The 16,553-nt window shown below is 43.4% G+C and overlaps 1 protein-coding gene and 1 long non-coding RNA gene across 6 annotated transcripts in view; one reads left to right on the forward strand and one right to left on the reverse strand.

Annotated features, from left to right (window-relative positions):
- The window catches only part of Susd4 (sushi domain containing 4), a 187,090-nt gene that overhangs the window by 127,808 nt on the left and 42,729 nt on the right, over nt 1-16,553 (reverse strand). For 2 of the 5 annotated variants that reach the window (XM_046419059.2, XM_046419044.2), the window contains exons 1-2: nt 9,017-9,149; nt 8,260-8,433 (exon numbers count right to left, since the gene is read on the reverse strand). The exons of 2 other annotated variants lie outside the window; for them this stretch is intronic. In XM_046419059.2, coding sequence (XP_046275015.1) covers nt 8,260-8,398 — 139 coding nt within the window. In that variant the 5' untranslated portion in view covers nt 8,399-8,433; nt 9,017-9,149. Of the gene's footprint in view, nt 1-8,259; nt 8,434-9,016; nt 9,150-9,515; nt 9,680-16,553 lie in introns of those variants that run through there. One more of the 5 variants, XM_046419051.2, reaches the window with a different exon arrangement.
- The window catches only part of LOC131423273 (uncharacterized), a 37,490-nt gene continuing 30,410 nt past the window's right edge, over nt 9,474-16,553 (forward strand). Inside the window, exon 1 of the long non-coding RNA XR_009224616.1 lies at nt 9,474-9,540. This is a non-coding gene — a long non-coding RNA (uncharacterized LOC131423273). The remainder of the gene's footprint in view (nt 9,541-16,553) is intronic.

Genomic DNA, 16,553 nt, shown 5'->3' on the forward strand with positions numbered 1-16,553 from the left:
TAGTTAACAGAAGCCAACTAAAAGGACCATTGAGAACCTCTCATAAGATTAACCCTCTAAAACACAAAAAAGAATAGCGTTACCTTAGATTAGGTAGAGAGAAGTGATGGGAGGGGAGGGGAGGGGATGGCGGAATAGGAAGGATAGCAGAATGAAATAGACATTATTATTACTGTGTGTGTATGTCACTGCATGACCAATGTGATTCTGCAACATGTACACTCAGAAAAATGAGAAATTATATCGCATCTGATTCAAATGTATGATATGTCAAGGTCATTGTACTGTCATGTGTAACTAATTAAAACAAATAAAAAATTTTAAAAAAACAGATCACATTTCTACAAAATAAGCAGATCCTGTTGTTTACGTTATGGATAAAAATCAGAAACTTCTGAGTTTAAGTTTCAAAAAAGGTCTTCCTGTAGAGAACTTGAATTTGACAACTAGCTAGATTGGGTTATGGACACACCAATGCTAAGAAGTCTACTGTAAGAATGTATTTTACCTTTTTCTTGATAGATTGTCCCTCTAACTGGTTCACCCAATTCAACCACATATATCTTTTCTAAATGTAATTGAGCCCAAGAAATAAAGTCTTTTTGTATTTTGTTACTCTCAGAAAAAAAGAATATAGTGCACGAGTGACCTTCCTTATTCAGCTTTTCTTCCATGCTGGTAATTTCAGGAGATTAAAGTCACTGATTTCAACAGAAACAGGAGACAGCCAAGTGGAACCTTTATTTCCAAAGATCCTCACCCTTACTCATCCTCTCTCTTGAACTTTAGTTCAATTTATTGGGATAATGATGACGTGATCAGTGATCAAGTTTACTGGGCTCTGCAACTCTTCTCACTTTTAAGAACCAAACTCCATTCCTGCAGGCTGGGAACACACTCACATACACAGATTCACTCACACCCATGCCCACAGATAGGCTCTGACCCGCTGAGGCCTGTACGTGCCTCTGCCCCACAGTGGAATCAGTGGAGGCTCACCCACTACAGAGCTCCCAAGTTTATTGTCATTTCCAAATAAATGTCAAGAATTATTTTTGTTTGACTTCTCTGATGTTTCTAGTTTACCTTCTTTAAGATTAATAAAGCAATTACAATATTCCCTATTAAGAAGCTATTCTAAAACGTACTTTTAATTCCAGTTTGTGAGCAACTCACTTAATTATTTCTATTTGTTTTTCTTCTTGAGTGGATAATTCCTTCTCTTAGAGTAGCATAGTCATCTTTTTTCTTAAGAAATACTAGGCTAAATTCTTCCCTAAAACACAGCATCTCAAGCTCATACCATCAAACACAGCACCCTGCACAGCAGAATGAGTGACTTTGAGATCTCATGAACAATCACATCCGATTCTTACTTCAAACTTAATCTTGCAGGGAAATTATTACTCAGGCTCACAAGCCTCAGATATCATTTTTCTTTTACTTTCTAATATATACCAGCTAGATTATCATCTACATCATACAACTGAAAAGACAGGTTTACAGCCTGGCCAAGAAATGCAAAGAGGAAAGTCTTGCTAATAGGCCTAACTCCTACTCTAGCCTTGTATGACCATGTTCAGAACCTGGAAGAGCAACTTCACTGAGGATATCTCTTAAGATTGAGAGGGAGGGAGGGGGAGAGAGAGAGAGGAAGAAGAAGGAGGAAGAGGAGGAGGAGGAGGAGGAGGAGGAGGGGAAGAAAATAGTCAAAATCTCCTATCTTAATGTGTTAAGAAAATTAAACATTACACAAATAGTAACACTTCAAGCATATATTAGCTAACATATTGTTAGGGCTCGTCCAAGTTGCATGGAAAAGCAGCAGTCCAGGAAAGATATCACCCTGGGAGCCATAAACAGCCCAGAGAATCATCAGAAAGGGATGGAAATGTCAGTAATGGAGGGCCCAAGAGACCAACCATTTACTTACTCACACCTGGCCTCTCAGAGCAGGTAAGAGTCAGGGCATACTCTGTCTGGACCACCTCCCTCAAGCATCCCATAGGAACCACTTTCACAGGATTCTGGTCCCTTACTTTCTTCCATTCAGAGCCCAAGGGCAAGCACTCTGGCCTTCACTCTGCCCCAGGTTGTGCAATTTTGTTGTTCACTTGCTAATATGCTTTCTTTTTGGTCACAAAACAAAGGAGTTCCCTTATATCAGAGGGGAGATGGCTAAAGTTTCAAAATATTTGATAACTGCAGCTTAAAGAGACATGTTTGAGTCAAACTTGATAACATGGGAGGGCGGGTATTTAGGGATTGGAATTTCCATGTGTGGGCATGCTAAAACAAAGACTGCAATAACAAAGATAGTCTCAGTTAATAGCCAGATGACTGTGGAGAAGTGGACTAATCTTTCCATGCCTCAGGTTCCTCTTCTATAAAGTAAGGATAAATAACAATATCTACTCGAGAAACTAAATGAGTTAACATGATTGAAGTGTGGAAAATGACATTAAGCATTTTCTAAATGTTTGCAATTAGTGTTATTAATGATTTGGAAACTTTTATCAATCACTCAGATATGGGCCAGTTTAAAATTATGTCACATCTTCCCAGTCTTCCCTGGTTAGCAATAGTTCTTATAAGAATAGACCAATAAATAGAAAAAATATTGTATATGATGCATCTTCTATATCTGTCCTAGAGATTGTGGTGGGTCCTGTTGAAATGTGACTGTTTGTAAACAAATCAGCCTTTTTTTTTTTTTTTGCCCCTTTCTTCACTCAATTCAGAGGCATTAATTCCAGGGACCTATTCAGACCTATCATTGCTATGTATGACTTTTTCAATTATCAAATACCAAATGAGATTTCAAAACAAGGCAAAGATAAAGAGAAGCAGGCTGCGAAATCACTTTTCTCATTGGTTTCAATAAATAACTCTAGATTTTAAGTTGAATTAAAATATATATATATATACATATAAAACATAATTTTGTGCAAGCCTTTTACATTTAAACTTTTGAGAAGACACTGACTCCTTCTTACTTGTATATTTCCTCTGGAGCAAGAACTGAGTCCCCTTTCTCTGTATATCCCCAGGGCATACAACTACAGATGAAAGGATAGATGAGGGGAAAAAAAGACATCCTGCCTTTACTCAGAGTTCAGAACCCATCAATTCATCTTATGAGGATAAGTTGCCAGTCCCCTTATGGATATCTGAAACCACAGATAGTACCAACCCCATGTACACTGCACTATGTCTTTTCCTAAACATTCCTGTGATAACATTTAATTTATAAATTAGGCACAGTAAGAGACTAGTGGCAGTCACTAATAATAAAATAGAGAAATTATAATGTTATACTATAATAAAAGTTATGTGAATGTCATGTCTCTCTCTCAAAATATCTTTTGTACTCTGTATAAAAGAATGATTCATATCAGGAAGGTCAGAGCAGGATGGCATGAGATTTCATCCCACTCCTCAGAATGGCATGCATTTTAAAATGTATGAATTGCTTATTTCTAGAATTTTCCACAGAATAGTTTCAGACTGCTATGATGGTTGGTTACTGAAACCATGGAAAACAAAAGTGCAGGTAAGCAGGGACTTCTCTTATCACCGAACCAAAGAATGCTAGTGATGGGGAAGAAATTGAGTCAAGGAGAAGTTACCTAACCTGCCAAAAACTGTGGAGCCATTTAATGGCAGAAGCTCAACACACAGGCTATATCCATTCTTTAAAGACTACGGACCCCTGGTTCTACACCAGAGCTTCCATCTGAAGCTTTGGAAATATGTCTCTGAAATCAAGAAAAGAATAACATAGGTGTTTTTCTTCATGTTCCTAATCAATATTTACTAGAAAAGGAGCTTTACCTATACTTGTTATTACTCTCAGGAATTAAAGAACCACTGATTCTGTCTTGCCTCTCTAGGTCTCTGAGATGAGAGATTTGCTCCTTGTTATATGAAATCCTTCCTTTGCCCCCAAAAGCTTTCGTATTTCATCCTGTGGATAAACTGAAAGAGTTTCCATGCTGCTTACATGAAGGCAACCTTTTGTTGAAGAAATATGCTTTAGAGTTTCAGGAGCTGGGACTTTGTTTACAGACTGAGTTAAGCGTAGTTTAAATTCATGGATTTTTGCACTCTGTCATGTAAGAAAATTTTTCTCAATAAAACTCCAAGACACTCACATCTACAAACCATCGGTCAGTCAGAAGGCATTTGTTCCTACCAGTAGATACATAGCTCAATGCTATGGCCCCATGACCCAAATGAGATCTCAAGAAGCTTAATCCAGCCACACTAGAACCATGACTCAGGAGTGCAGAGAGGGCAGCCAGACTAGTGGCTTGCCCCAAGTTGGAGGCTTGGAAGCAGAGAAAGTATAAACACAGCTCACCTGATATTATGCTCCTTCTCTACATTCTTCAGTGGGTCCCATAGTGCCTGCTATGTAGCATGCAAGTTCCTCATTGGGACTTCCAGGACCCTTATAATAAGGCTGAAACCTATTTTTCCTTCTACTCTACTATTCCCTATAAGTAGACTATGCTGTAGATTAACCCGACTAAACTGTTTCCTGTAGAGTTCAGGCACATAACCACATCCCCATCATTATACAAGATGCCTGCCCCTGAGATTTTCCAGTCATCTCATCCTAAGTACTACTCCTTCTCTGGGACATTTCCTAATGTTTTCACCAACCACCAACCTAGAAAAACTACAATTGGAGGTGGCCTCAACTATCATGAAACTTTTGCACATTTGTAACCCACCCAAGAAATTATTTCCTAGATGGTATGGTAGTAATTTGGAAAATTTTTTTCTTGCTTTCAACCAATATTAGCTGAACATTTACTATTAATCAGATGCTATGCTGGGTGCCTGGGACATAGAAATGAATTGAGTCAAAGTTCTTGTTCTCAGCGGGCTTATGGTCTAGTAGACGAGACGATACTATGATAGAAGATGATAACCTAGGGCAACAGGAGTCCAGGTAAGGGCAGAATTTAATGACCAGGGAAATAAGAAAGACAGTATGGCAAGAAAAATTTGTTTTCTGGGGATGGGGTGGGAAATGAAGTGTAAGAAAGGGGTCTTCTAGGTAAAAAGAACATGATGTACAATTCCTCCCTACTACTTCCTGAATTTACTGAGTACCTACAAGATTTCCATCTCTCACATCATTCTCATTAAGATAGATATCATAGTCCTCATTTTATAGATGAAGAAACTGAAGCTCCTAAGACCCAAGACCACAAGCTATCAAGTATCAGAGCCCAGCCTGAGCTCCTGGTAACAGGAAATTCACCTTCAAGGAGCCAGCTCTTAGCTCCCATCCTCTAAACCTGGGTGACTATACAGGGAACCACTCAAAACCAAATATCTTCTGGAAAGGTTAACTGGGGCATAAAAAGAAAAGGTTCGAGAATGTGGAAACAGCCATGTCCTGTACCTCCCTATAAACCTAGTAAAAGTCCTCTCAGGGTATGTGGTTTTAATGGCCCCAAAGGAGGGCCCTTCTTCTTAACTCAGAAAAGACAACCTGAAGAGAGTTACCTAGAAGTCACTTCAAGTCAAGCCAAGCCCGTGAAAACTCTCAAAAGGCTCAGAAAATTGAATTTCTAGGGCAAAGCATTTTGGTTTTGATGGAGTTCTCCCCCAGCCTTTTCCTTTTTCTCATTATTTTCTCAATTTCTCCCTTTCTAGTTCAAGCTCTTTCTGTAATACTTATATTGGGCACATGCTTTTCTCCCTCCTAGCTGAGACTATTGTGGTACTCCTTTTCCATTGAAAGCAATCAAAAATGAAAATCCACATTTCAGAACAGGGTCTATTAAATATGTACCTTTTGTGGATAAAAAAAAAGAAAGCACTCTCTGAGGGCTGATTTTCAGTTCTGTGTATCACCAAAAGATTAGATATTGGGTGAGACTTCTGCTCCCTCGCAGGCCATTTGCATTTGGTAATTGAGAATGATGGCAAGGAGTCTGGAATCAGAAGCAACTTACTTATGGAATGTCTTAGTCTAAAGCATTGCTAATCAAAGAATGGTTTGGGGACCCATAGGAACTGCTTCATCTGGAAGCTTATTAGAAATGTAGAATCTCAGGCCCCACCCCAGCTGACCAATGGAATCAGAATCTGCCTTTTAACAAGATCCCAGGTGACTTGTGTGCACATTAAAGTTTGGGGAGCATAGGTCTAGAGCTAAAGTAACACTGCTTTTATTGTCATCCTGGACACCTCAGGTGGGTTTCTTTCCTAAGAAAGAAAATCTCTGTTTAGTGAACTCCATAGAATGTCCCCCACCACCCTTCTCTGTCCAAACTATTTATTCATAGAGGAATTCTAAAATGATAAACATTCTTCAACAAATTATACTCTCTGCCCAAAGAAGTTCAAGGTGAAACAAGGCTACTGGCCAGCCTTTCCCTAAAGGGAAAGATCTGAACTTGGGACGTAAAAGACAGCTCTTATTCCCACTCCCTTTTCCAAGGGTCTGAATCTCTTTGCTTAATCTACTCCTCTCTGGGGGGTGGGGGGTGGGGGAAGAACCTCCCTATGGACTACACAGGTAAGTGGAGAGTCTGAAGGGCATGCTCTGCCCTGGGTCCTAAGGAAGTGTAATAAATACAAATGGGAGGGACCAAGATCATAATCTTTAAATCCAGGCTGTGCTCAGACCTCACACATCCAATAACAAGACATACATAGATAAATTCTGATTAATTAATCTGCCATCTATCTACATGAGAGACATCAACCAGGAAGAGGGTAAATCATGTGGACCTAGTTGGAAGGAATGAAAGTTAGAACTCAAAGGCAAGAGAAGAGGAGAGGGGAAATGGCCCAGTCCTGCCCATTGGTGTCCTGTCCCTTGATTTCTACTTGCCAGTGAAGCAGAGGTAGTTAGTGATCAGGGCAGGGCAGAAGCTCTGACCAGAGCCCTGGCAGACTACACAGAAACTGGTCAGACCTCACACTGGACCTTGTCCTCTATGAAAAGGATGCCTGTCTCAGAGACATTTCTATTTTTAAAAAATTACTTCTTGATAAAACTAAACAAAACAAAACAAAAACCAGGTCCATATCCAAAGCAAATACTTTCTCCCTAATTCTGACAGATGTGCACATCACAACGAACACTTTAAGGTTCCAGGTATCTTTCACACATCTAAATGGAATGCCTGAATTAGGGACCAATTTGCTATTCTCCTCCCCCACTTTGGCTAATTTTTCATTCATTTTTTCCATCTTCATCTTTGGATTCTCTTAAACAGCAATATTTTCAAACACATGAATGGTTTATTTATACCAAGCAATACTTGTTTTTCAATCGGCAATAATTTAATCACATATTAATAGTATTTCAGCTCTGGAAACACAGTTCTGTCCTTTTAACATCCACATCAGCATGCCCTCAGCAAAAATTTGGAATGGACAGCAATGATGGACAGCAGTAAGTAGGGGTGGCAGGGACATGCTTAGGCTCTGAAATTCAGACAGGAACTCCATTTGTCTTCCTCTACCACAACCAAAAGATAGCCCTATCCCTCAAACCCAAGTATGTTATAGATTATCTGCCTACAGAGACTGAGGCTATCAATTTTATTTCAGCAAACTTCCACTTTATAGAAGAGCACTTGACTTGCTTCCCCCTGTAAATCAGACCTAGATGAACTAAGCAATCTTCCAGAAGAAAAAGCTCTGCATCCCCTTCCCACCCCCAACATGCAGACATGCTTGAACACACTACTTTCTGAAGAAAGAGAAAGTTAACTTTCAAATAAACCTGTCCTTCAGCCAGTCTGGCCATGTTTTCAGACCTTTTACATTTCCAAAGATGGATCTTGTAACTCTTGACTAAATCCAGAGGATGAAACCTGACCTCAGTCTGTTGAGGGCATGCATAAGGGTCAAAGGTCCACAAATACACCACTTCCCCTCCTCCCCAACACATACTTCTTTCTCTCAAAGTGAGAATAATGGATCAGACTTTATTATTCTTTCTTCAGAGAAGCCAGGCCGGGCTGCTGCTGGGAAGCTCCAGACAGAATGTGGGTGTGTGAACCTGTGCGGGTTCCACAGAGGAATTTTCTGGGAACTCCAGGCGTTTTGAATAAAGGGTAGGTCTGAGGCTGGGGCACAGAAATCCTTGGGTTTCTCAGGCATCTCTGAAGTCTGGATGTACAGGGTGAGGGCGTGTGCAGCGGGGCTGTCCTGCCAATCTGGCTCCCCTCCCTGCCAGGCCATGGCCATCCCAGGCCCTCTGGTCACAGCGGGGTCACTCACCACCCGTGAGCTGTGCAGGGCCAAAGCACAGCGCCAGCTGAAACCACAGGATCACTGCCAAGAGTCTCTGGGGGGACTGAGGCTGCTGCTGCTGCTCTAGAAATCCATCTCCATTGCTCGGGTTCATTCCATGATACATCTTTCATCCACAGAGGGCATCCAGCTTGCAAGAGTCTGCAACCACGAGTGGAACACGACAATACCCCGGGCTGCTGGAGCTCTGGGCTACGCTCCCACTCCTCGGCCCTGGGACCCGGCGCCTCAGCTGCGCGGGCTCCATCCCAGTTCACCCCCGCAAGGCCCCCGCCCCCTTTCCCACGGCGAGATCTCCCCGCCGCCCCCAGCGCAGGGTACACTGAGTAACAGCCGCCGTGGGATGCTGCGCGTGCGGGAGTGGTGGAGGAGGGGAGGGAGAGCAGGGGTTAGCGCACATTGGCTCTGCGCCGGTCCCCGGGATTCAGCGGCTGTGACCATGACAGGAAAGTCTAAAGCCTTCTAGCGTCTAGGGGCTGAGAAAACACTTTTCCCCGGGCCTAACCATTTCACTCTTAGGAATCTCACAATGTGGCACCGGCTCCCCCCAGCTACTTCTCTGGTTTTCCCTGGGATCGGGAGGGTCCTATTGCCCTAGTCCCCAATGAGATTGCGCTGTCAAAAAATTCCTCCCTTGGGGAGCAGAACAGGACACAAACTCCCCCTGCCCGGCCTGCGTGCGCCTCCCCGAACTGGAAAGCCCTTTCCGGGCTCCTGGTCTTACCTGTGGGTCTCATGCATGCAGCTTCCTTCCCTCCTCCGCCTCCTCCCCCCGCCAGTCTAACCCGCATCTGTGCGCGACCTCTGCTGCCGCCGCTGCGCGAGCGAGCAAGACGGAAGCCTCGGCGGCGGCGGCCGCGGCAGCGGCGACGGCAGCACCCGGCTTCAGCGCCCCCCGCCTGCAGCCCGCGCGCTCCCTCCCCAGGATCCCCCGAGCCGGCGGGAGTGGGGGTGGCTTGGGGGGGTACTGCAGCCGGCCGCGCGCCCCCGGGGAGGCTCCCGCGCGCCCGCTACCTGAGCTCGCGAGCGCGCGGCGGAGGCGCGGAAAGGGGGAGGGGCGGAGACGGCGCGAGGGACGCGCGGCCGGGTGCGCGCGCTGGCGGCCGCGCGCCTCCACGAATGGAGCCGGCGCCGCGGCGGGGGAGGGGGTCCAACGGAGGGCGGGGAGGGGGAAGGGGCCCGCCGCCGCCGCCGCGACCAATGGGAAGCTGGCGCGCCTGCACCTGTCGGGGCGCGAGTCGCCAGGCAGTAGTTCTCGCTCGCTCGCTTTTTCTCACACACACAGAGGCCTGTCGCGTCTCTCTAGGAGCTGGACCGCGGCCAGCTGCCCAGATGATGCGCGATCCACTGTGCCCGCCGCGGCCTCCGCACGGCCTCTGGTGGCCCCAGCGCGCTGCGCGGCGCGTGAGAGCGCCAGCTCCTTACACTGCGGCCGTGGAGGTGACTCTATGCCGAGGAGTCCAGACACTGCCCTCCAGTCCCCACCCCAAGAGTCTCACTCCGACGGGGTTATAACTTAAAAGGGGCGGAGCAGAAGGCGTCAATTGCAAAAGCCTTTTCGTCCCCAGCCTTACACCCCACCCCACCCCCATCCATCTCCACGGAGGCTCTGCGTGTCTCCTCAGAGCCGGTAGGACAACCTGAGGCTGCCGAGACACTCTGTTCCTCCCCCGCACCTTGGTGTTTTCTCTTTTGCCAGCTGCAGGCGTTGTGAGCCAGGACTCATGGCCTGTCTTGGGATATACTGGCTTCTCCGGATCTTGGCTTAGGAGGCGCTCTCCCAGGGAGGCGGGACGTGATGGGTGCCAAAGCAGAAGGTTGGGTACCTGGGGCTGTGAATCGGAACCCAAGAGTTCTCGGGGGTGTTTGTCCTCCTAGCCTCCAAAGGAGAGAGCTCTCCTGGCTGGCGATCACGATCCCTGCGCAGTTTGCTCAGCTAGCAGCGGGTGCTCACTCACCACTAGCCCTGACCGCCTGCAGTTCCTTCCAGGATAGGCCTCCCTCTGCAGGCTGGGCTCCTAGGGCCCTCGTTGAGGCCACGGTGATTAAGGGGTGCGTGTGAGATAATGAGGTGGTGCTGGCCGGCAGCACTTTAGAACCAGTGGCACTCGAATTATTCTCTAGCAATTTGTGGATATGAAAACCATGTTTCTGGTACAGCTACCAAATCATCCCGTGCTTCTATCGACTTTCTCAAAAATCTCACATACTGATGATAGTTGGGAAATTACAGCTTTTACCGTGTCGACTCTTACTGAGAGTAATTTTAACAAATTCTTGCAGGATACATTAGCCTTTAGTAGATAAATCAAGCTCAGTATTTTCTTTTTCTGATTTGTAAAATTGAGATGACAGCTTTGCACAGAATAAGTTTAAAATTTTGGCTCTAGCACAAGTGCATTCCTGATAAAGCTTGTACTTCAGGGCTCCAAAATTTTAGTCGGGCGTTTTTCCATGTTGCCAAGATTCTGAGATGGTCCTCTGCAGATTGAATAATTATTCAATTTTTTTTCTCAATGAATTTTCTACCTCATTTTAATAGATATCAAATCCACAAAGCTCAAAAATATTTGTTGACCAGGTATGTGTTTTACAATCAAAAGAGATATATCTTAAGTACTATTAAAATGTCAAGATGGAAAGGAACATCCAAGTTCATCTGGTCCAAAATGGTATCTATGCTTGGTCTCCTCTCTGACGTTTCTAAAAAGTGACTTACTTCCTACTAAGCTCTTCTAGGAGTTGACTCAAAAACCACTACCAGTAGGTTCAGGAATTTAAGTGAAGCCTTGGAATCCTTCTCCCAAATATAAGAGAGCCCCTTGGGCTTATCTGGGGAAATTAGACATCCTACCCCTTCCCTCTACCCCCTCGACATGAGGTTTCCCATTGTTTTCACTCCCCTCCCCTATCATCTCCCTGCCCACCCCTTTGCACTAAGATAGATTTTTGAAATTTAATAAAGCATCTTCATGGCTTAGGCTGTGATTTCACTTTGAGTGGCCAAAAATATTTTATTTCACATGCATTAATTGAGCACCTATAAAGACCTGGTTGTTATTCTAGGAGCTGGGGATGCAACAGTGAACAAACTCAAATATCTGTGCCCTACAAGAGCTTATATTCTAACTAGGGAAGACATATAGTGAATAAAATAAACAAAACATTTCATATGTTAGATGGTATTAAGTGCTGGACAAAATAATAAATTAGGAAAGTATAGAGGAAATGCGTAGGTTAGAGTATAGGAAAGTTGTGTAAGAAAGTTTATCAAATATACAGCAACTGTTTATTTCTTTCTCCTGCAAATGTCTTGTCCTAGCTGGCAGGACCTCTCTGCTCCACAAAGTCATTCAGGGACCAAGTTTTCTCTGTGTCATTACTCTGCCCTTCCCTAAGGTATTGCCTACATTTGTGTAGTTGAAGCTGGGTCACTGGAATCTCTGGAGTTCAGCCTGAGGGAAAATTGTTAAAAAGAAAAAAAAAAAAAAAGGCAATTTTTCTCTTTCAGGCTAATAAGGCAGAAGTTAATAAACTAGTTCTCTCACACTTCATTAGTGAGAACCAAGCCACATGGTCATGCCTAGTTGCAAGGAAGCTGGGAAATGTAGTCTTTATTGGGCATCCAGGTGACCAGAAGGAAGAAGAGAATTTGGGGGGTTGGGAGCTAGCAATGTGTCTCACCTTGTGCGGAAGACTAGAGACTGCAATTTTTAATAAAGTTTACTGGAAAGCCTTGCTTAGAATATAATATTAAACAAAAACCCGGGGCAAGGAGCAAGTCCTGCAGTTTTCTGAGGGAAAAGCAGATGTAAGTGCCTGAAGCAGGATCATCCCTGTCAAAGTCGGAAAACAGGAAGGAAGTCAGAGAGGCTGGAGTGGAGTGAGTGATGGGAAGGACCAAGGGGGCTGAGGTCAGAGAGGTCACCTGAGTCCATCAGCCTAAAACACCTTGTCAATGGTCTGATTTTTACAGAGGGAGAAGAGATGCCACTGGAGGTTTGTGAGCAAAGAGAGACATTAAACTTAAACACTTAAACAGGAAGTAACCAAAAGGATTATGTCCTTTATATCCTATCAACTATACTCATCACTGTACACCCTGAGGCCCTTTCTTCCTTTCTTCTCAACACCCCTCAACTCCTGTGCCCCTGAGACCTCAGAATGTTACCTTTGATGGCCCACTGCTTCACAATTCTCCCCAAATATCAAAGTGTAGCATCACCCCCCAGCCCGGCACCTTCTCATTTACATAGCACAGACTGTTAGGATGAGCAGCCTGCCTGACCATGCCTCTGAAAAGATAAAGACCGAGCTCAAGGGCTCTTTTATTTAATTCTGAAATGGATAAATATTTTTAATAAATTTAAGCTTTGGCCTTCTATAGAGCAATATTTGGTTCTTGGATGAAATCAAAAAGTGTTGCTAATGAGATGGTTTAATGTGGTCACCAGCTATGGTCAAATTTTCCATTTCAGTTGACTATAAGGTAAAGGTAAGCCAGTGCTTTGAGACACGTACAGTAGTGAATTACACTTAAAATGATATTTTTCTGACCTTTTTCTTTTGTCTCATTTCCTATCACCTTGACTTTTCTCTTGGTTTCTTAAAGATTCCTACCCTTAAAACCATTTTCAACTTGGTAGACATTTTCTTTAGGAAGTCTAATACCTAATGACACTAGGGGAAAGGGTAACAAGAAAACAAACTTCAGCTAGGGGATCTCTTTACTCAACAATCATCCAGCATTTATGGAGTGCCTAAGAGATGCCAAATAAAATGCAAATGCATAAAATGCAAATAGACATTAAACCAGCCTTCAAGAAGCTCAGTTACAACCCACGTTTTTTATACATACAAATTTTTTATTCACTTAACCCATTCATTCATCAAATATGCATTGAACCCTACTATATTCCAGGCTCTGCTCTGGATGCTGAAAATACAGAATTGAACAAAACAAAGATTCTTGTCCTCCCAGAGTTTGCATTCACATAGAGAAAGACAGACAATAATTTTCCCCACCGCTGACTCCTCCAATCCCAAGATGATTTCGTTTACCTGTGAAAGTCTATGAGAGTTTATTCTATTTCTTTGACAATTGCTATTGTCTACCAGGTATATTTAAGATGACAGAGTAGGTTCTAGAGCTTAATCTTTGCATTCACTACTCAGCCTAAGATAGGGTTAATAAATGCTTATATTAACTCAATGAATGAGTAATGAATGTGTCTTCACAGAAACATGACCAGTAAGGCAGATGAAGCAGGTGAAGTCCCACTAGAAGCTGAAAGTGCTTCTTTCAATTTTATTGTCCAAATCAACAAAGCAGCCAGACACTCAACAGGGCTCCTATCCACACTCCTACCCTGTTTCTCACTGGTTTGGGGGCTGGGATGGCAGGGTCCAAAAGCAAACTGTAGTTACAGTTTGTACTGTAGAATATACCACAAGTAAATTTTGAAGTGGGTTTTATCATGATTTTTTTATCCTTAAGGTTGAAAATATTAATTTATAGGGATTATAAAAGTGTGAGAAAGATATACAAAACTTCAGGGAATGCTTGGGAAATTATGGATAACCCCTGTGCCTAAAGAGTTTTTTTGTTTAGGGTTGAGAGCGGTTGTTAGAAATACAGGTAGAGTAACTTGTTAAGGTCACATCAAAGAGTTTTAGCTTTTTTCGAAAGACAATGAATGGAGAGCTATCAAAGGATTTTGAATGAGGGGGTACCATGATCAGTTGTATCAGACACTAGTTCTTTTTTTTTTTTTTAGTACCAGGAATTGAACCTGGAGTGCTTAACCACTGAGCCACATCTCCAGCTCTTTTTATTTTTTTATTTTGAGACAGGGTCTCACTAAGTTGCTAGTGAGTTTTGAACTTGGGATCCTCTTGCCTCAGCCTTCAGAGCCTCTGGGATTACAGGCATGCACCACCACACCCAGTTCAGACACCAGTCTTTTAAGAATGAAGCTAGGATGAAAGGAGTAGAGCAAAAAAGATGATGGGGACCCAATCCCAACAGGCCAGCTAAAGAGTATTCAGGTGTACACAGGAGACATGGTAGTGGTCACAGGAGGCTCTGATGAGTGAAGGACTATCAGATTTCAGGGGCCAGAATGTGTTGGGGATAGGGAAGCCAAGCATACAGAGATAATGTCAAGATTTAGAGTCTAGGAGACTAAGCCATAAAGCACTAACAAAAATAAAGAGTACAAATGAAAAGACCTGGTGAGAACAGTTATGAATTTAATCTTTGATATGTTGAGTTCTAATTGCCAAAAGAAAATCCATAGGATCTTTGCAGAGGACTCAGAGCAAAAGAAGAAGTGGGCCCAGGAGTTGCTCTAAGGCTATCTGTTAAAGCCACAGAATATGTGGACCTCATTGAGGTCAGGGAGTTTGCAGTAAGAAGAGTCTGTAAAGAACTTTTGGGAACTGTACAATAAGGGAAAGGAGGAACAGAGAGAGGGGTGGGTGAGGTGGGGGCAGTGAGTGAAAAAGAACAAGACAAGTGCTTCTCAAACAGCAGAGGTAAGAGAATCACCCACAGATATTAATGCAGATTCTTAGGTCCCTCTCCTGAGAACCAGATTCAGTAGGCCTGGGGTAGGGCATAGAGAATTCCTATAATTTTATGTTGCTTTGGCATCCACTTGTATGGCATCCATACAAGTTTAACTTTCTCATATGATGAGCAGGGCTCAGCCACCCTTGTAATTTCCAGGTCTACATCACACCCAAATGGCTCAAGCCCACAGTCAGAAAGAACTTAGAGACATCTCCCCTGCTTAGCAAACCAGGCTCCTCACTTTCCTGATTCCCTGCAGCTTTCTTTAAGTGAACCATTCAGGTATTTGCCCTCAAGCCCAAAATGACCCACATCCTATTAATATATATATATATATATATATATATATATATATATATATATATATATATATATATATATATATATTGTTTTAATATATTGCACATATTAATATATTTATATATTAATATATGTATTCTGTTAGTTCTCTCTTGCTCTTGCTGTCTGTCTCCTCTCCCTTGACTAACATTCTTGCCTTGAGTGACCCAGGAGACAAAGGACTACCCTCCTGAGTCACTGTGACTTCCTTGCTCAGGATCCTTAAGCAAAAGAATTTGAATTTGCTTCTTTTTATGGTGGTGCACTGAATTTGCATCTTCCATCTGAAGAACAAGGGGTTTAGACTGGATTTTCCTTGGGACAGCAGAGAATAAAAGGGTGGGCTCCCAGCAAGTGAGCAAAGGTCAGGCAGGCATCAACTGGACCCAGGTCACATGAGCCACAAGGGTGTCTGCCAGTATAAACAAGGTTCCTGTGTTAGAGACCACCCAATAGCAGATTGGACAACCAGGCATTATGCTGTCTACCAGGTGAAAGAAGCATCCCTTGAAAGTTACACATATGCAACCACATCCAGCTCCCTTTCTTTCTCCACTAGGGCAGGGTCACTAGAATGCCATGGTTTGTATAATATCTCCCAAAGGACCATGTGTTAAAAGCTTAGTCCCCCACCTGTGGCACTATTGGGAGGTTATGGAACCCTTAAAAGGCAGTCTAGCAGGAGGAAGTTAGGTCATTTGGGCCATGCCCTTGAGGGGATATTGGGACCCCAGTCCCTTCAGAGAGTCCATTCTCTTTCACTTCCTGGCTGTCATGAAGTGAGCAGCTTGCTCCACCATATGATACCCACCATGATGTGCTACCTTGCCACAGGCCAAAACCTACAGAATTGGTAGCCAAAACAAACTTTTCCTCTTCTCAAGTTGATTATCTCGTGTATTTTATTGCAGTAACAGAAAGCTGACTAACATCTATATCTCAATTTAACTTGGGACTCAAAGCATGGGGTCTAGGAACATGCAATTTAAAGCATACACCCTCTTCATTTTCTAGCAATGCATACCAAGTTATCCCAAAACTCAGTCTTAGAAAAACAAATATTTTTGATCTCACAGTTTCTATGCATCAGGAATCTGGCTCAGGCCCTCTCACAAGGTTGTAGTCTGTAGTTATCTGATGACTTAACTAGGGCTAGAAGATCTGGTTCCAACACAAGTGTCCTCATCACATAGCAGCTGGCTACCCCAGCAGCAGAGTAAGACAGAGACCACAGTATTATTTATGACCCAGCCTCACAACACTTGTCATGTTCTCAAAACCTATTGTTTGCACAATTGAGTCCTATTTAATGTAGGAGGAAGGTTCCCAAGAGTGACAGGAGAAAAAA

The sequence above is a fragment of the Marmota monax genome, unplaced genomic scaffold (genome assembly GCF_021218885.2).
Source record: "Marmota monax isolate L192 unplaced genomic scaffold, Marmota_monax_Labrador192_F-V1.1 WCK01_AAM20220418_F8-fsc00153, whole genome shotgun sequence".
NCBI lineage: Eukaryota > Metazoa > Chordata > Mammalia > Rodentia > Sciuridae > Marmota > Marmota monax.